This window comes from Rhea pennata, chromosome 1, assembly GCF_028389875.1.
Source record: "Rhea pennata isolate bPtePen1 chromosome 1, bPtePen1.pri, whole genome shotgun sequence".
Taxonomy (NCBI): domain Eukaryota; kingdom Metazoa; phylum Chordata; class Aves; order Rheiformes; family Rheidae; genus Rhea; species Rhea pennata.
The window spans coordinates 195,245,634-195,266,369 of record NC_084663.1 but is presented as its reverse complement, the minus strand read 5'-3'; the positions used below and the strand labels follow the sequence as shown (position 1 = coordinate 195,266,369).

Below are 20,736 nucleotides of genomic sequence, written 5' to 3'. Positions count from 1 at the left end.
TCCTTTAAGAAGACTTTTGTCAAAATGGCAAGCGCAGAGATGAAAATTGCTTCTTTGAGAAAGATGTATTTTTGTGTGGGTGTGTGATCTTTCTTCTTTAAATCTCCAAGCTGGATGTATGATCCTAATAAAGCCTAAAAGTGAGAGAGTTGATATCCACTGTATGCATCTTCCTTCTTTCAGCATCTAGCTATTTATAAGTCTGATGTTTGGCATCTTCTCGTTGTACTAAGCAAGTGCTGATAACTACTCTGCCTGCTGCAGCTCAAAATAGGGACTTGTATCTAGTTCTGAGCCTGTTGGCTTTGCCTTCTGCTCTGACTGATTCTATTTAGTCTTTTGTGTGCTGCTATGTCATTCAGTTTTGGGAGAATTACTGGACCTCAGGACAGTAGCCTTTGGCTTTATATTATTCCTGTGCTCATAGGAATTCTTATTTTTTTTTTTTTTTAACTGTTTCAGGTATAGGTTTCTCTGTAAGCAGTGATATCAAGTGCATATATTTCTGTGTCAAAAAGTAATTGAATATTTCACCATCATAGGATGGTACTTTAGGCTCTGAACCTTGTATATCAAAGACAAGGGAACACTCTAGATCGAGCTTCCAGCAAGGGAGACCTGCTGCATCCTTTCCATGGAATTCTGCCCGTTCAGAGCATCAAAGCAATGTCTTCAGGGATGTTCCTCAGGTTTTTCAGCAGCATCTGCTATAATCTAAAGATTCTTTGCATTTGTGACAAAGTGCAATCTGCTGGGCTAGCATGTTGAGACTGTGGGCAAATGATCTAATCATCAGTGTTTTGTAGATGTGGCTGCTATTCCTTTACCATACAGGAAAAACTGAGAAATTGTGAGAATTCAAGTCTAGTATTCAGTTTTAATAAACTCTTTCCAGACTCTTAGAGCTTGTAGCCTGAGCGTTTCTAGATACCACTGGCCTTGCATCTCTGCAGATTTCTTCTTCCTCAACTTTTCTCTTTCCAAAAGAAAAGCAAAAGGTAATGGAGAATCTTTCCTCTGAAGGGACAGGCCTCTTCAGTTCAAGAACCATTGATAGACCTGCAGGTCTTTAAGGGGTTGATGACTACTCAGTGTTTTTTATGCCTCTTTTGGAGGATGTGCAGGAACCAGTCTTAACTACAGTGAAAGATCACTTCAGCACTTACCTATCCTCCATTTAGGTGCGTTGTTTCAGTGTTTCTTTCAGAAAAGGCTGAAGTTTTTTGTTTGCTTGTCAGTGGCTGCCTCATTTTGCCAAAGCCTTTGAGACCCCTCAAGGGTGAGATTTTTTTGCATTAGGTGGTGTGTTGAAAACACTCCTCTATCTGTATAGGAAGTAGGATACTCTACATCTAAGACTTAATTAGGTAACAAGGCTCCTCAATGTGGTGTTCTGTCAGTTTAATGAGCACAAGATGTTTGTGGGTAGACTTAACATAAAAAGGGTCCTGTAAGGCTTGTTAATCATGTCTTTAAAATGTAAGTAAAGTTTCTATATTACTGTTACCTCTTTGGCAAAATCAGCTGAACACTTAACTGTGCATTAACTCAAAAGAGTTGGAAAAGTATATACAAATTCAAGAAAATCTGATCTGTGTTTATATTATAAATGACAGAAGCAGGGGGAGAGGGGATATATATTAAAAGAGAAGGGGAGGGGAAGTTTGAGATATAGCATTGAAAAAAAGTGGTTCTATACTGCTGGAAAACTGATCTTTTATTACCCAATTACTCTCATGGTCTGCGTTTTTCATAGACATTAGTTTATTCCAATGCCTTTTTTTGTGCTTTCTGCTGTATGAGTTTGAATTTTTATCAAACTTTTTCCCTCCTGTTACAGTATAAATACCTAGGAGCCAGGCAGCAGACTTTGTTTGCTTTTTAGCCTTGCAATAAGATTATCATTTACCAATATTTTACATGCTTCTTACAGATTTGTCTATGGCTATGCAGAAGATCTATCAAACATTTGTAGCTTTAGCTGCACAACTTCAATCAATACATGAAAATGTAAAGGTATGTTGACTTGATGTGTTCCTGTTTGTTTAGTGAAAGAACTGCAAAGCAGCATTTATTTGGGAAAAAAAATACATGTATCTTAACATATTTTCCTTTTTTGTGCTCAGATAAAGTAACTCTTGTTCAGCTGAAGTGGTCTAATTTGAATTCTTAGGGTGATGGTGACAATAGTGATCATAGCTATTGAGGTTGCATAAGATTTTTTTTTTAATTTAACTTTTCTTCTCTATTTTCTCTTTTAGCTGATGCTTTTATGTGTTCTTTGCCTGCTTTGTCTTATGATTTCAAGAAAAGCTGATCTAAATCTGTTCTATCTCAAATAGGTAGCAGAAAAGTAGATATTGGTATATAAGTTTTTTTTTTTTAACATATCAAAGATTTTTGGTGAGCATTCCACCAAAACTGTGGTGAAAAGAGTTAGAATGCAAGTCATATGCATACAAAAATGACTGTTAAAAATGCTAATGTAGCAAAGTTTCAGAGGAGCCAAGTTCAACTTGACTTTTCCGTCATGGACTCTATGGAATGAATCAGAACTTCTATCTCCAGCTTAAGCTTCTCATTCCACTTCTGGACATGCTGGAGAAATCCCTTCTAGAAGCCTAAGTCTTTGGGGATCAGTACCCTTCTTGATAAGGAAAAGCCTTGGAAAAAAGGAGAAGTGTTTGAGATTATTTTTGCTGTCTGAAATTAAGTGGCTTTGTTAATGGGAAGAGCTCTGGTAAAACGTTCTGTTTGCTTCTTTTCTGAAGAGTTCTCTTTTCAGAGAAAGTGGCACTACTGTAGATATGAAACTTTATTTTTCCTGGATAAAAATGAAAAAAGCTGAGGCTATTGTGGGAACTAGATTCTTCAGGCTTCATTACTTTTAGTCAGCGTGGATGTTTGCTGCATTACAGCTCAAAGGGGTTGTGGGTTTTCTTTTTTTTTTATTTTTTCCTCCTTTTTCTCTTCTGTGGTTGACCTTGTATTTTTAGTTAACTCATTTTTGGTACCTGGTATTAGGCATGTTACCTCCTTTGTAGTTTCCACAGAATGAGACAGAAAGCATGTGTTCTGGGTGCTTCATTCCTGAGATGAATATAATACTGTCTAACTCATGGTGTGGTCTCTGGTGATTCTTTTTGTTCTTCAATGTGAAGAGCTGGGTTAGTAGGCAAACATGAGCTATAACATCTCTGGTCTTTTTTTTCAGTCATGTTGACAAAGTACCTTACTTCAGGTTAAATGTTCTGTTGCTTGAAATCAGGGGAGAGGTTTTGAAGGGGCGGGGGGTAAGTTTTTGGAGGATGTTGTTTGGGTGGATTTTATTGTTTGAGATCTAATCTAGGGGACATGAAGGCTGGTATTTTGGAAGGCACAATTACAGCTGAAATTCTAAAAAATGAAGGAAATGAGTGTACTCTAAATGGATTTGCATTTAGTTTTAATTTATCAACTGTTAAATGCTGAGAGAGCGGTTTTGAACGTGCTGTGTCTGTAACTTGTTCTGATGATATGAACTGTGAAGGCAGGATTGTTGACCACAACTCCTTTCTCTGCTTGGACTGTTTTCCGGTTTTCACATACAATTTGATTTAAAGATCTGAAGTTACAGAAAATAATAGGCTGAGACATCTTTGTGCTGGCTGATAGCTGGGTTAGTTTATACATGTATTTGTATCATATGGATATACAGATACACTCAGCATGCAAGTTCAGTGAAGAATGAAATGTATCAAATTCTGTAGTTGGGCACAGTTCTTGTTGAATCATTCTGTGTAAATTAGCCTTAAGAATTGCTGTGCAATGACTTATGGCATTTGTTGGCTCCTATAGCAGTCAATGTGGCATCATGTTAAATCTCATCCAAGTTCTAAGAATGTCTGTACCGTCCAGAGACAGGGCTCCTGGTATAATACTGGATTCTTTCTTTCTGTGCCTTTCTGATACACTTAGGCTTATAACCATTCACATCCAAGTCAGAATTTGGGGGCAAGAATTAAATATGCTCATCTTCTGCAAAACAAGTGTGTCCTTAGCTTGGAACACAAGAAATAGTTTCTCCGTAGAACTCAGCTTAATCTACCGATCTTCTACCTTTGCTAAACCAAAAGGCTGCATTTAAAAGTCTCTTGTTAGATGGAAGTCATTCTGTCAGTCCTTTAAATGAAGAAATGTATTCCTTTTATGTTATCTAAGATACCTGTAATTCCTTCATCTTTGTCAGAGATGGCAAAGAATCATGATGTAAAGGCCAAGCCAGCCACAGCTACAAAGGGAGGGGTTTTGGGTGGGAAGGGGAAGAGGTAAGTGAAAGGGATCAGATTTAGGCCACTTGATAGTGATTCGAAGAAGTGCAAAGGAGAAGAAGGAAAGAAACAAAAATGAAGGGTGGGTAAGTAAGAAAAGATTGTATGCAGAAATGGTAGCTCTGAAGAGTATATTTCCAGCTGATAAAATACTAGCTTATGTAATAAGTTATGTGAATATATTTTGTTTCTTAGCTACTCCATTGACATAAGTGTGACTCTGCTTGCTTATACCACCTTCGAAAGATTTTTGATATCTTTTTAACAAGTTTCATCACATTGTAGAATTTTAAAGAACCTCTTCTGACCATAGTTGATGTGAAGCAGTTCTCTCCAGCTCATCGCATGAGTGATTGGAGGGTTTTTAAGGAAAAGTTGTAAATAACTTGATGTCTCTTTCTGCTTATTAAGTTAAGACTTTGTCAAATACACTGAACTAAAGTGGCTCCTCCCACTCCCCCCTTCAGATGCTCAAAGACCAATACCTTGGCTACAGGAAAACCTTTCTGGGAGATGCCATGGATGTGTTTGAGGCAAGACGAGCAGAAGCGAAGAAGTGGCAGAGTGCGCCACGTGCTACCAGTGGACCGATCCCTTTCAGCAGCATACCAAATGCAGCAGCTGTTGCGATGGCTGCAACACTTACTCAGCAGCAGCAGCCTGCTACAGGTCTGAGTGCATTCAAGTTATAGATTATTAGTGTTATGACAGTAGTAAATTTGTGTAAAATTTTCTATAAAGTCTTCCTTTGTGTTAGCCTACAAATCTAAACGTTGTGATGAGCAAAGTTATTGATACATAGCCAATAGAAAAATGCAGGGTAGACTTTAGCAATAATTATACAACAGATATTTGATCTCGTGAATTTACTTGTATTAGTGATATTTACTGTATTGTTCTAATTTACCCCTTGGAATGTGAGTCTTCACTCTTAAATAACATCTCAGAATACACATAGTATAGCCTCTTTCCAAAATTGTATGGTTATAGTAAATTATTTTCAAATCAGTAAGAGAATATTTAAATGCATATTACCTTTCTCTTATGTAAAGTGAATGATGCATTTTTATATAGCACTTTGGAATTGTAAAATGAAGAATCTTATAGGAGGGATAGTGGAGCAGTATCAGTAGATTAGAAAGATGGATGCCTGGCTGCTGATTTTATAGCTAACCCCTTTAGCAGGGTGATGTTGGAGCAGTTGTTTGCTTGCCATTCTGCTGTTACAAATAAATACTAGCAGAGAAAGTAGAGCTGGTGGGTGATCCTGTGTGTGTATATGAGGAAGACCAAAATGAGAAGTACATGACTCACTGCTGATCAAAGATGAATATGAATGGCAAAGGGAGTAAGCTATGGCAATTTAGTTGACATTGTTATGCTAACCAATGCTTTTCAGAGGTGGATTCCTGAAGTTAGAGAATTGATATTTAATCGTTTAGCAGAAAAACTGACCTCCATTTAATTTTGCCTGAATGTGGATATATATGGGCCTAACTATGTCAGTAAATGATGAAAACCTTAGTTAACTATATTTTACCACTTATTTTCTAAAATGTTCTTTATCATAGATGTAGTGAAAGTCATCTTAGCACCCTTTCCCTCCCATGTTTTATAATAGTTGTCATATATTGAATAGTTTTAATTAGAGCTACTCAGCAAGCACCCCAAGAGTTTGACAAATCATTAAGCAGTGCTTGCCTTCTGTAGAATGAAAGTATAATGTGCTTCCAGCCCTGGCCCTAATAAACAGCAAGGAGATAGGTCAAAAAACAAATAGGCCAATATTCTGAGCACAACAAAGGAAGCTATGAAATATTGCTCCTTAGAATTTCTCCTGTAGTCCCTAATCTTTTTGTTTTGCTGTTATCATAATCTTTGGATGTTCTGTTGAAGTGACAGCTACAAAAGAGTATTTTTAAACAGAAAAAGCTGTGAAATAGTATTATGTCACACTTTGGGTTTTTAATATAGAGGCACGTGATGTTGCCAAAATATTTCCCTCTCCATTCATCTTTATCCTTGTATCTTATTTCTTAATCTCCTCAGTCATTACAGAGTTAATTGTGTATGAAAGTCACATACTTAAGATGTAACATTCAAAGTTTTACCTGCATTTTTATGAATTGTGGTGAGGGATTCAAATTTCCTTCTCCTGGTTCTGACTGAAGAGAACTGCTAGTAACTTCTGTAAATTTATACTAGTTATGGCATGACTTTGAATATTCTCTTATGGGTAGGAGTGGAAAAAATGCAGACTTGATCTCTACCAACACATACGAGGTATACCTTGAGGTATTTTGTAAAACTTAGCCCTCTACTCCCTTGATTACTGTCTGTTTTGTGAAGGCCTTTTTTTTTAAAAAAGTGCCAACTATAAGAGTGATTATGGTTGCAGACAGAACAAAACCATTAACTTATCTCACACGTGCCAACAAAAGTAGGTGGCAACTTGAATTTACTGATGATTCAGTTGGAATATTGTCATTCCATGTAACTCTTCCTTGAGAAGATGGTAATAGGAAATAAAGGTAGGTTGATGTTTTGAGTGGTACCTCAGAATATTTAAAACTCTTTAAAAATAAATAAATAGGTTTAAGTGGAACTTGAAGTCATCTTGTCTGCTCTTTCATCTCAAAAGCAGGGTCAGTCAGACTTGAGCTATTCCCGAGAAATCTGTGTTCAGTCTTAAACACTTGCTGTGAAGTACAATTCCACAACTTCCCTGAAATAATATTCTCAGCTCTTGACACTATTTTTTTTCCCCCCGGCATGTTTCTTGAAACTTCTTAGCTTCAGTTTAAGGCTACTACTTTTTGCTTTATTCTCAGTGGAAAAGGATAAGGATATCTTCCTTCAATTTTGCAGGAATCTTTAAATATTAAAAGATTTGTCTTCTCTTCTTCCTTGTCTGATGAAATGTTTTCAGATGTTCACCTGCTGCAGTAAAGTTCTGCTAATGTTTGCATGTTTTTAGCTTTGTGTTATATTATTATTTTTTTTATGAACTTTCCACTACTCAAAGTTAAAATCATGCATATTTCTTTACAAGTTCTAGATCATGAAGAGTGGGATATGTAAGGGATGGAAGAAGGTTTTGAGAGGAAAGATTTTGAAGTGAGGAGATGTATGTATGGGGGGGGGGGGGAGGAGGGAGGGGTGCATGTAATACCGGACCTCCTGTTGCTGTTCTTGAAGATAAGAATAAAACAAAATTAATCTGGACTTTAAAGTATTTGATTAAAATGTAATATATGGTACTCTACTATTGGGGAATCAGGATAGTTGTATTTTTTTCATAATATTTGATGTTTACACACAGTTAAATCTTTTATAAAGTTGACTTAGAGTTAGTGAGTTACTGTTCTTTCTCAAAAAAAACAGATCATAATTTATTTTAAATTCACGTTCAGAAGTCAAAAGGTTTAGTAGCTACACGTGAATTGTGGGATCCAGGAATGTTTCTGGGTTCCTGGGTGTAGGTATGCACCCATCTGTGTTCTACCTGTATGCCAAGACACGACTCAGGTGCACACCATGTCCTTTTTCCCCTTTCTCATCCTGCTCCTATTGGGACAAAGCCAGTGGATCCTGGGGTTGGATAGTCAGGAGACCAGGACTGTGGCTTGCACAGTGGAGCACAATTTCTGTGCCATTTAACAGAAGCTAGAGTTATTAAAATAATACTCAAGTCTGCACTCAACTCTTCTCCTGAACTTCGCACTTTTTGCCCTGAGTGCAGCTTTATTGGTAGCAGTGGTGGCCATGATTTGTGCACTAGTAGCTGGAGGTTTAACTGCTGCCTCACCTGCACAGTCTTTTAACACCATGGAAGTTAAAATGAGGGTGGCTAATCTGCCTACATTATTACCATTGATGGTACTAATATGAAAGATTTGAAGGGAAATTTAAGCCTAGTGACCTAAAAGCTGTAAATGCACAAGGCTGAAACTGATCTAGACTTTTTCTGGTAAGACTCAGTTGTCTTAACCAAATAAATGCTTTTCTCCAAGCTAACCACCTTGCATTTATATATACATATATATGTATGTGTAACATATATTTATATATATATATATACACACACACATACATACATACATACATACACACGCATGCGCTCGCTCTCTCTCAACTGGCAGAGTACAGAGTGAGCCAAAGCGTAATGAAGATACTAGCATACTTTGTTCTGTTTTGACTTGACTTGATGGGATTGAAGCGGTAATGTAAAGTGATACTGAAGTTGTTACAGCACTTTTTTTTTTAATTGTGTGATGTGACCTTAGCTTTGATTAGGTTTTGTCAGTGTATTACTTTGTTGGAATCAGATCTTCAGAGTTGTGATGCTAAACTTGTTCACTGTTAGGACCAGCTGCAATTTTTAAAAATTGCAGAACATTACTTTGGGAAATCTTGCCGATTGAACTAGACTCTTGGTAGTAGGTCCTATCCATTAAACTGAAATGTTCTACAGAGCAAACATAGTAAGTTTAAATCATTAAAATACTTTTTGAAGGAATTTCTCGTACCTATAAAAGCCAGAAATGCCAATTTTTGCTAATGCTTTTGGCGCTGAAGAATCTTTATTACTAGTTTTTGCTATTGCAAATTATGTATGTTTATGTACAACCATTATAAAGAGTAATGATGCTGTCAGAACATTATGATACGAAATGAGCAAGTATCACCTTGTTAACCTAAGGTATGAGATCCTGTTTTATGTAATCTGAGGTGTTTTAGAGTAAGGGTTTTTTGTCTTTTGTTTTTGTTTTTCTTACTGGCTCTAAAAAGCACGTTGCATCTGAAGACAAATTTGGAGGACTGTAGTGTCTTCTGTTTTAAGGTCTTCCACTAACAGTGCCCCCTACAGAAGTAGGGAACTTGTGCACTTGTTCTAGCTGAGAAGGAACTGGATAAGTGTTTTGGGTTCTTTTTTGTTTGTTAGATGACTGAATTGTATAGGTTTTTTTTATTTCTTGTTGATTAACAATCTTTTTATTTTTAAAGAGCTGCTAGGTAGATGTGTCAGTATTTAAACTGGATGTAAGCAAGTTTAGTTTTAGATTCATGTGAAAATTAAACATCTGATACATTTTTTTTTTTTTTAGTTGAAAAATTAGCTTGGGTTCCCCAGTTATTTCTTGCTAAGCAGAGACTGAAATCTAACAATGTTAGTTGCCCTTAAAATTGAGTTTAAGTATAACACTTGAGTATACGAATGTCATTGAGCTTGGATCACATAAGAATATTGTGTTCCTTGCAAAAATGTTGCTATTCAATAAACAGTGCCTTTCACTTGATTCAAAATGATTTTCCATTTATAGTTTTAAAAACTGAATTGATTTTTAAAAACTTTAAATATTTGCACTTTGAAACATCAGACAGAAATGAGTTGCAGGAAACTTGCACTGTAGGAATTTTCAAATGAGAAAAAGTCCAAATGTGAAAATGGATGGGGAAAAAGACTGGAGTCATTTGAGCTTTATATTTGAATAAATGATTTTGCAGGTGTAGTATGTAAGTATCTGATAGTCAGAGAAGGCTGTCTTAAGGAAAGATGGGAATGTCTGTGGATTAAGAGTTTGGCACTGTATTTTATTTCTAATGATTAAACTTTTTAACTAGTGCACTGATAACTGCTTGGAAAAGACAGGAATATAAGATTGTACTGTGAAAACTGTCAAAATATTTTAATATTTATCAGAATTAATTACTTTAAAATGTGTTAGTGATGGGCTAGCAAGTTGATTCTTCATCCCACAAGAAAAAAAAACTGAGGCTGTAAAATTTATTTTGACAGACTGAAAATGGTTTCTGACAGCCCTGTATCTTAGTGTGAATATGCAGGGGGGAAACTCCTGACAGTCTGTGTGAGTTTTTTTTTTTTTTTTTTGTTTTTTTGTTTTGTTTTGTTTTTTAATGATGGGACAAACTTCTGAATCTGATACTTTGAATGTATCTAACTCATTAAGGTACACAGAACTGTGCCTTCTGTAAATGTTTATTTAAACAGATGGTTTGACTAGTATGCCTTTTTGAATGGTGTAATATAGCAAAGCTTAACAGAACTAAGTTATCACTTGTGTGGAAAAGAATTGAATTGTCATGTTACTGTGTAATTGACTTGCTTAAAAATGAACAATAAATTTAATAAAATAAAGTCATTGTCTTGTTTTTTTATCTACCTAGTGTTCTGTTTAAATTTGGATGCAATAGTTGAGTAGTTGTGAAGGTGCCTATTTATTTAACTTTTGGAACAATTTTAGTTACATTAGTGGTGATTCTTACATTTTTTTTTTTTTTAATTTGAAGGTTATTCCTTCTCTGACTTCATTAATACAGGTGGCAAAATATTGTTACCTATAGTTCTGTTAAGATTTTGATTAATGATTAATACATGAGAGTTTAAGATGAGACCAATTAACTTCTAATACTATATAATGCTGTTGTCATGTTACTAGTTTTGACTAGTTTCACCTTATTACGATCAGTGTTTTCTTAGATACTAGTGGTGGATGTAGAGGCAGACAGTTAAGTGAGGAGTTTTGAGGAGGTAAAGTTTGGACTTGATGGAATTTGTTGAAAGCAATGATTTTTCACATGATCAAATAGTTGATTAAAGGATCTCTTTACTGTGAAAGAGTAAGGCAAGTTTGTTTTCATTTTTTTTATACCAGGGCCACAGCCATCTCTGGGAGTTAGTTTTGGAACGCCTTTCGGCTCAGGTATTGGCACTGGCTTGCAATCAAGTGGCTTAGGTTCTTCAAACCTTGGAGGTACACTTTAACTTTTCTAATGTTTCTTTGAATTATTATACCGCACATCTGAATCTCTTGCAAACCTTAAACCTATCTAAGAGGATGATCTGTTTCAGTGATAGACCTGCAGTTTGACAATATGTACTTTCCAAACCTCTTCATGCTTTGCAGAGAGAGAGTTACTAAGTTTGATAGTCTTATACTGAAGACCCGCGATGAACAAGATGAAGTAACCGCAGTAGGGTGTTCCTGAAGCTAGGGAAAGTGTGTCAAGTACATCTTTTTGTAACTAGAACCTGAATTAATTTGTTATATATTTGAAAGTTAGACGCTTGAGACACTGGAACATGCAGTGGATAACCTATATTTTTCCCCTGTATATACAACTGTTAACTATGGGAACTCATTTTTACTTGGATTAAGATAAGACAAAGTGCTAGGAAACAGCTGTGGTTGCAGGATCTGCTTGCAGAAATGTGTTTGCTCTGTCTGTCTATCTGTCAGTGTTGTGGGGAAAAAAGTAATCCTTTTCTCAAGCTGTAAAGCCATGCAACATCTGAAACTGAGGGGAAAGTATCCTTATCAAAATGTGGATTTATAGTGCAAGGCAGGAGGGGGTATGTACCAAAAGTGCCTGTGACCGTGAAAGAGTAGGTAGTGATCTTAAATATAAAGAAAACTCATTTAGGCCTTTCTATTTGAATGCAGCATTAAGTGCAATTCAGAAGATGCTTTTGAGGATCTGCAAAGAAAATTGAGCATAATGATAATGCATTGTGTTTGAATTTTCTTGTCACACCCTGTCCTTTCTGCAGCCCCACTGCCCATCCTTCCATTTTGCTCTTTTATGAGCAAAATTTGGGGGTCGCTGACATAAAGTATTTAAAGTAAACATCACTAGCTATTAGAATGACTTATTTCCTGTAGTATATAATACTTAGATTATATCAGTTTTACCTTGATGCAATCATCTTGAAAATATTCTTAAATCTAGTAATGTGCTTTCTCAGTTTGTAAACTTTTTCAAATAAAGGAAAGCCTGTTTTTATCTAAAACAAGAAAAGAAATATTTCTAAATGATCAGCTCATTCCCACAATGTTTTAGATGTCTACAGACATAAAGGAAATTTGCTTTTTACTGAATAGTTTATAGACTAGAGGTTGTCTGTATGTGTTCACATATCTTGCATATATAAATTCAAGAACACTTTCCTTTAAACAGATGGATATTGGCATCTAGCTGTGTCCTAGATGTCTAACATACTATTTGTTTACTAGCTCTCTGTTTAGGAAGGTACTTTGCTTGTATTTCTTCTATATTCATTTGTAAAACTCTGGTCTCTTGTCAAATCAAGAAGACTATCTGAAGGAAGCAGTGGTAGAATGTAGTAGCAGAATACAGGAATACACACAAAATATCCTGCAATTGTGTTCTTTGAAATGGAAGACCAGAGTGTATGTACTTCAGACATTCAGAAAAAATGTTTTTAAGGGGGGATCCTGATGGCAATTTTTAATATATACTCTCAAAATTGCACTTTAATTAGGAAACTTGCTCTGTTTTGTAGTACGTCTTTTGTGAATTCATCAATATAAATAGGCTTTTGCACTTAAGTATTTAAGATATGTAGCATAGATCCTATGCTTCGTGAAATATTTGCAGATACTTGCATGACCACTAGTAATTCATTTCAAGCTAGATAAGGAAAAAAAAAAAAAGCAGCACTTAAACTGTCTTGCATTCAACTGATACTTGCCATTATATACACTTAATTGGTTTAAAAAATACAGAAGACTGTGGACTGCTCATTCAGACAATATGTCCAACAACTACTGAAAACTACTGTAAATCACTTTCAAATGGGGGCATAATTTCCTCAAGTATAAAGACTGTTTTCACTATGGTAACTACCTGTTGAAAAAAACAAAACTACAGAATGTTTCTTACGTTTCCTTTTGTCTGGCTTCGATTTCTAACCGCAAGTATCAACTCACTTCTGTTTTGAACTTATTTCATGTTGATTAAAATTTGAATTCTTTATTTTGAAATATGTGTATTTTGAAATTATAACAATCTCTACTACAAAATGAACAGAACTTAATTTTGTTACACCAATACAGTTTTGGTAACCTGCTTTTGATAATCTTTTTCCATTAAATATCATGAAATTCTATTTCCAAACCTATTTCCTGGTCTCTTAAATAAGTTGAAACTGATCCTCAATAAAATAAAACCAAATTTAACCTCAAGAAAACATTTACTCTGCTTTGAGTGCAGAGAATTTCTTTTCTTTTAGTTGTGGATAGAGATTGTGGCTTTCTGCAATAAGTCACGTACTTAGACCAACACTAAAAATTAAGGCATAAGTAGTATATCATTTGATCTGCCATCTTAACACTTGAATAGCAGTGTCATAACCTCAGACATTTCACTTCACTTGTGATCATTTACAGCACTTTTCTTTTACTCAGTCTTGAGTTTTCATGGGAATAGTTTAAGACTCTGGAATGCTTTCCTGTTTGTGCTTAACTGTGTCTTTCGGAAAGTAGTGCACCACTAAGAATAAGATATTCCTTAGGAATATTTTGTTCACCAAATAATGCTTAGAATTATTTATTGTTAGAATATGTATCTAAAATTTATGTCTTTAATTGCAGCATCTGTTGTTGTTGTTGTATGTCCTTGCTATTCTTTCACTAGGATTTGGAAGTAGCTCTGCCTTTGGAAGTAGTGCCACAGGTGCATTGTCGTTTGGATTTGGAACTACAAGTAAACCATCAGGAAGTCTGAGTGCAGGTTGGTTGATTTTTCCTGAATTCAAGTTTATCTTAAAGCAAAAGTGCTGTAATCAAACTACTATATGCGTTTCAAAAAAGCTACTGAAACAGTATGCTTAAAGTTGCATGTGTATAGAACTATTGAAGAGTTTGCTTGCTGAATATGAATTAGAGCTTTCCTTTTTAAGCATCAAGTGAGCACTAGTGTTTTTCACTTGATAATGTCTAATTAGAAATAGGAGTGGGAGATTTGGATTAGAGGCAGTGTGAGGTACACAAGTGCAGTCCTTTAAATGCAAAAGGAATACTGTAACAGTGCTATTGAAATATAAAAATTTGTGACAAATGCATCAGTGACTTGATGTCCCGTATTCAAAAGTAAAGGTAAAATTATTTTCTGTAAGTTTTGAAGCTTTCCTTAGAGCTGTTTATTTGCTTATCCTGTATGTTCTGAATAGCAAGTTACAAGTATTTTTTTTATATATACTCATATTTCACATGTATATGTTAAGTATTCTGAAACATTTCTATAGCAGTGAAACTATTGATCTTGGTACTCACCTGACTTTTTTTCTTAATTCTTGGTAAGAAGACAAACGTATAGATGTAGCTGCTCCTTAACACACCTCTGAAATCTCAGTCACTTCTGTAGATTGCATCTCTACTTTTTCAATGGGAGATTTTTGGTCTAGGGGTGTGTTGTGGTGTGGGGTTTTGAGAATTTTTTTTTTTTTTTGGGGGGGGGTGGGAGGGGGGCATGTAGTTTCCTGTAGTCTTTGTTCAATGGCAGATTGGAGAATCTCATCTTCTGTGATGGGCTTTTGGTAGCTTGTTTCTTTTTAAAAAGCAAACCTTTTCTTCTTTTCTTTTTTTTTTTGCTTTTTTATTTTTTATTTAACAACTATTATTATAACCATAGTAAGTTGCTGGTATTTGCTATGTAAGTTCCTTGTACGTTGTATTGGACCAGCATCTTGTTGGTGTTTTTTCCTTTCTTGGTTAAGGTTGGGTTGCTCTGTCAAATTAGGTCTATAAAGTTTCTTCAATTTTGTATGATAAAGTGAAAGTAGATCACTAGCTTGGCTATATAACATTCACAAATGCATAATATCCTTGTAAATTCTTTGTAGATCAGCTCTGAGCTTTGCTATATGCAGGTTCTAAGCATCAGCTTTCTTTTGCTTAGTTTTTAACATTGGAAGCAAGTAAAAATTTACACTGTTTACGCTCTTATCTTGTACCTTTTTTCCCTGAGCCTATATTATTAGTTACCTAATATTTCATATAATTACAACATTGTAATTCAGCAGCTTAGAATTCTGTAAACTGTATAACTTAGTGTTTTTAGTGTATTTAAGAATATTGTAATTGTAAAATTAGTTGTATGAATCAGTTGCCCACTATTAATGAGGTATCAAACCAAAATAAATAGCAAGTCTGTTAGCTGTGTTGGCAGTGTGCAGAGATAATCTAGGTGTCATTTCACTGTATTCCTCAAACTGAGCTTTGGTGGTGGCAGTGCCCAGTCCCTCTTTAGCGGTGAGGGAATTGCACCCAATAAAACAGAGTGTTTTTTGGTTATTTCAAGAGTCTTGAGTACAGAAGCGGGTAACCAGGAATATAAAATACTAAATGTAATTCCTGTCATTTTGTGTTTACAAAATAGTGTGTTTACAAAAATCCTGACCTAGAATGCTTGATTTGGGATTTATGGAATAGAAATGTCCAGATAACTTTGATAGTCCAGAAGTACATTAACTTTTGCCTCTCTGTTCAAATTCCTATGTTGTGTAGTAATTGTTTGGGTTTAACACTCCTTGTATCATCTGTGTTAAGTAGATGAAAGGTGTAATAACTACAGTCTTCGCTTAATTTCTTTACAACACAAAATATTGTGAGATTGAACAAGTGTTTCAGATCTCTGCCTGTCCATTCCATTGTAGAAAGCTGACTTGTAATCTTAAGTTCCAAATAATTCCTGTTCTTCTTTAGGTCATGGCAACCAAAAAGACTTGATTTGAGTGGGATGTTGTAGAGAGCATTAAGACACTCGAAATGATGGAAAAGAGAGAAAAAGAACATCACAATAAAATAAATTTACAGAGAAAATGTTAAGGTGTTTATGTATATAGATAGACGGGGGATGTTTTTTAATGAGAACCGAAGCACTAAAAATGCTTTGAAGATTTGACTCAGAAATTCATGTTGAAGACTGACTTTTATTGAAGAATAAAAGTCTCAGTACAATAGGATAAGAGAAATTTGAGTGGAATTGTGGCTGGACAATGCTCATACTGCAGAAAAATAGACCTTAATAGAATCAATGTGTAACTATGAATAGGTTTTAGATACAGAGGCTTTAGTATGTCAAAGCTATGCTGGAAATTGATTGCTCTTTTGATTTAGAGCACCAATGAGATGCAGGGGTTGGCAGGAAGTAAACTGCATTTAGAGATCTGCTCTAGTATTAAAACAAACAAAAAAATACTTCATGGGAGGTGCCTATTCTTCTGTTTGGCTTCCACATCTAAAGGGCTGACAAGCAGAGATGCAGATGTCCAGTGAGCAAAATGTACACTAGGGCCCTTTAGGGAGAGATACTAAATTTAAGCCTTTAAGAGGCACATTTTTATCTAATTCTTGAGAATAATTGTTTGCACATAAGTAGTGTTAATTTCAAAAAAAAAAAAAAAAAAAGTTGCATAGCTATGGTTCTTCAAGGTCTTGTCTGTGTGATTTTTGGTCTCTAGAAGTGAGTTATTTCATGGCTCTCTTCCCTGACAACTGGAGTAAGGTAGAATGTATACTTTGAACAAAGTTTACTCCTAAAAATTTTCATTTGAATTATCTTGCGATTCAGAATTAAGAAGGAAATGGAGGAATAGTTACATCTGCTTCACCCTCTATTTCCTAGGATGAGAGACAAATTAGGCCCAAGTGAAAAATGCTGCTAGTCACTTTACATTCTATATCAGCACATCTATTTACAAGGACAGCGAGTTCTGCCCAGGCAACTGCATGAAGAACTGCAGTTAGCGTAAGGCAGATATCTACCTTAGAGGACATCAGGATAAACTCTCCACATTCAGCTGTGTAACTCAGATCCAGATGTTGCAAAAGTTTCATCTTATGTTTTGAAATAATAATTCTTGATCTAAAGCTTCAGTTGCAAGTAAGGAAATAGAAAACATGGAGCTTGTGTGAGCGACTTTAGAAATCTGATGAGACATCCAGTTGGGTTTTTATTTGTGTGCTTTAAAGATACTGACTTGAGGATACCAATATCACTAAAGCCCTGTTTTAACTGGACTATTCTACTAGAGAGCTGATGAAATTACGTATCTTAAGTAATGTTTGTTAAGAATATACCCTTTTGGCTTTTGAACCAGTCCTCTTTTTTTTCCTTAATGTTTCTTTTATATGTATATTTATGTGCCACTAGCATGAAATTATTTCTTAAAATTTCAACTTGTGCATGTCATGGAAGCTGTTATGAAGTTCTTACTAACTAGTAACTGGAAAATTTGTAGTGTTCTCTAATAGTTTCAACTATTACTTCAGGTGGTTTTGCATAACTGATAAAAATAATCAAAAAAAAGTAAAATGAGTTAATGTTAAAGTTGCTGAAAACTGCAGACAGATTTTGTTGTTGCTTTATAACTGAACCAAAGGAAATTTCTTTGTCTACATTTGAAGAAAAGGCAAGAGAGGATTTACAACAGCAAAATTCACTCACCTACTTATTCTTTTTTTCCCCAAAACTTTGTTTTCAATGTTGCCTTTTATTCAAGTCATAAAGGATGTTTTTTAAATACTAAGAATTTGACAAGGATTTTTGAGCATTTTCTATCTCTCATTTAAGGTGTGGTCTATACCACATACATTATGAAGATAGGATGAAGATAGGAAAAAGTTGTCCAGTCCATAGGGCACAAATATGGGAGCTTTGTTTCCAGCTTTGCCATTAACCTGCTGTGAGATGAAGTGAGCAGGCCATGGACTATTTATACTTCTACTTGCTCTTCCACCCTACTTACACATTATATATTTAGACTGAGAACTTGAGAGAAGAGTTACATTTCTTTTATAGCAGGGCTTCAGTTTCAGTGGGACCTTTGGGCGCTCTGTCATAGCGGTGTAATGGTGTAACAGACAACTGTGCCTTAGGATGTAGTTGCTTAAAATCATTGAGGTAGACTGCTAATAACGTATATCCAAGTTACCTTATGCTGAAGCGCATTAGCAATGTGACACACTGTTGTGGATCTATTTGAGTATAGAATAGTACAAGAATTGGTAGTAATGTAGTCTGTGCTCACATGTCCCAGAAAGACAAATTTGCAATCATGATATAACTTCTGTTTTAAAATATTTTTTCCTCCCTCATAAGGCTTTGGCAGCTCAACTACATCCGGGTTTAACTTCAGCAATCCTGGCATCACAGCATCGGCTGGCCTGACGTTTGGGGTTTCTAATCCTGCATCTGCAGGCTTTGGGACAGGAGGGCAACTTCTTCAGCTGAAGAAACCCCCAGCTGGAAACAAGAGAGGGAAAAGATAGGCACCCTTGTAGGGAGAGAGAAGTGAATCAACTTTGTTCATCTGTAAAGTCTATTTTTCTAGATTTGATGCATTAATTAAATTGCATCCCATGAGATTTATATATATATAAAAAAAATTTTGCTACTTTTCCCTAGTCTGAAATATGAAACGTAATCCTATTGAACAGCTATTTTCCTGTGAATAGATACCCATTTATGTATTTTTATTTTTGGCCCTAGTTTTAGAAGTGTTCTATACTGCATTATTAAAGAATCTTGTAAAACCATCTATTTAACCTATTGCTAGTAGCAGAATATTTTTTGTTACTAAGCTTTATACCATATGGATATATGCATATTTGTTTGTTTTTTTTTTTTGTACAGATAAAATATATTCTAGTACAAATACTAGAGTTCATATATTCTGTTCTTGGATATGGCCTTTAAATCTACTTCAGGGTGTTTTTGTGTATATGGATGTAAATATATACAGTACAGTGCACACATTTGTGTGTATGTATGTGTATATATATATATGTATAAAATAAAAACGTGCAAACCTTGCCCCATAGACAGGTCTCCTTTTTTTTGTGTGTTCACTTTCTCCATATTGTTTTGTGATGCCACATCTTGATGTTCGTAGGAGTTTCAAATAACGGGTCCCAGGCTGCGTTTTCACTGCACCTTGTGCTTTGTTGTTTAAGACCAGTTGAAATACAATGTTTACTAGGTCATTAACTTTGGTAAATAGTGCTTAGTAGCCCCCCTCCCTTTTTTTCCTCCTCATCATTTTTTCTTTACCCATTTAGCAGCCAGACACAGACATTTCCCAGGTAGACAAAATCAAGCAGTTTAGGACTTTCTCCTGTGCTTAACAGCAGGGCAATGCTGCATTTCAGTTGAAAGCTCAGGATTCTGCAGGACCTGTTTGCAAGCAGAGAGCTATCAAGCTTGATGGGCTTTTCTCTGCAGTTGGAGGGGATAGGCTAAACTAAGGTTTTCTTTAGAGTAAGTTGTTACAAAACAAGAGTTGATTCGCTAGCTTTTAGTCACTGCTACTAGCCTTGATTTAGAAGCAGTTGTATATCAGCCCCCAATATGAGGTGTAGTGCAGTAAGTTGCTGCTAAAGAATAGAGGAAAATGATGTAATTTGAGGGTTAAGCTATTGTGACAATAAAGCATGAATCTTGCATATCATGTCTTAGCTTAGTGTGCTGCATTTTCAATTCAGTGTGCATTAGAGATGGCTGGAAAACATCTTGGAGATATTGCCTTATGAGATAGATAATAGGTCAATTAAATCTTTGCAAATAAAGATATCAATTAGTGTAAACAGGGAATTTTGGAGCTGAGTGTTGGTTTTATATAGAAGATGTTTTGTATATAACATGCATCAAATGAATGTTCACAATTGTCTTCACAAAAGCACCTTTTTTTCTAAAAACAGTTATAATGCTTTTTTTTTTCCTAGTACCATGTCAGTTGTCTTCTATTGTTAGTGTTATACCATTTTTCTATGTTCCAATAGTGATGTTTGCATTCAACAGTGATCGCCCTTTGACAAATATGCATTTTTGTCATGTAATCTGGTAAAAACAAGTAAGGGAAACTGAGCACTGAATTCTTTACTTTTGTATGTTTTTTTTTTTTTTTTTTTTTGAACTTTCTCTTAGGAAGGAATATAATGTTGTGGGGGTTTTTGACTGAGAAAATTAGAAGTTCAGTTTATTTTGATTTCAACTTCTTGGGCTGCAGTCAAGACCCTACCGTTTGTATTTTTGTCAATGCTTTTTTTTAATAGTTAATGTTAAACCACTGGACTTTCTTGTATTAATTTGTGAAACTAATTCTAAATGTGTACTTTTTTCCACATGTGCAACTTATCATTGTGTATACAATAAAATGTTAATGCTGTAATACATATTTGCCTTGTAATACATATTTGCCTGTTTGAAAGATCATTTCTTACTGCTGTAATTCTCCTATGTTATAGCTATCCCAAAATGGAGTCACTATGAAAACATACTGGCTGAAGTGTAAAATTGTCTATACTGAAATAATGTAAAATTCTTCTTGCTGAAATTAGGGGTTTGATCTCTGGATTGCGTGGGGTAAGGGGGGGGGGAGGATATTGTGGTTTTATCTATCATCTCTATCACTGCACTGTAAAAATGTGGATCATGCTGTAATATAACAGCAGTGAAAATGGCCTTTGTCCTTTTGAGTGTTGTACATCAGAAAGTTAATTTCAGAACTTTCTGCTTTGATGCAACAGTTATCCCTAATTTAGCCCGAGTGCAAAGTGATCACATAATAGAACAGTCATGTGCTTAAAGTGTATGAACTGAA

The 20,736-nt window shown here is 35.2% G+C and overlaps 1 protein-coding gene across 2 annotated transcripts in view; it reads left to right on the top strand.

The window, feature by feature from the left end:
* Positions 1 to 18,642, top strand: part of NUP58 (nucleoporin 58) — a 34,370-nt gene extending 15,728 nt beyond the window's left edge. For both annotated transcript variants that reach the window (XM_062577219.1, XM_062577210.1), the window contains exons 12-16: positions 1,934 to 2,016; positions 4,778 to 4,979; positions 10,988 to 11,086; positions 13,770 to 13,865; positions 18,237 to 18,642. In XM_062577219.1, the coding sequence (XP_062433203.1) occupies positions 1,934 to 2,016; positions 4,778 to 4,979; positions 10,988 to 11,086; positions 13,770 to 13,865; positions 18,237 to 18,406 (650 nt within the window). In that variant the 3' untranslated portion in view covers positions 18,407 to 18,642. The remainder of the gene's footprint in view (positions 1 to 1,933; positions 2,017 to 4,777; positions 4,980 to 10,987; positions 11,087 to 13,769; positions 13,866 to 18,236) is intronic.
* The last annotated feature ends 2,094 nt before the right edge of the window (positions 18,643 to 20,736 follow it).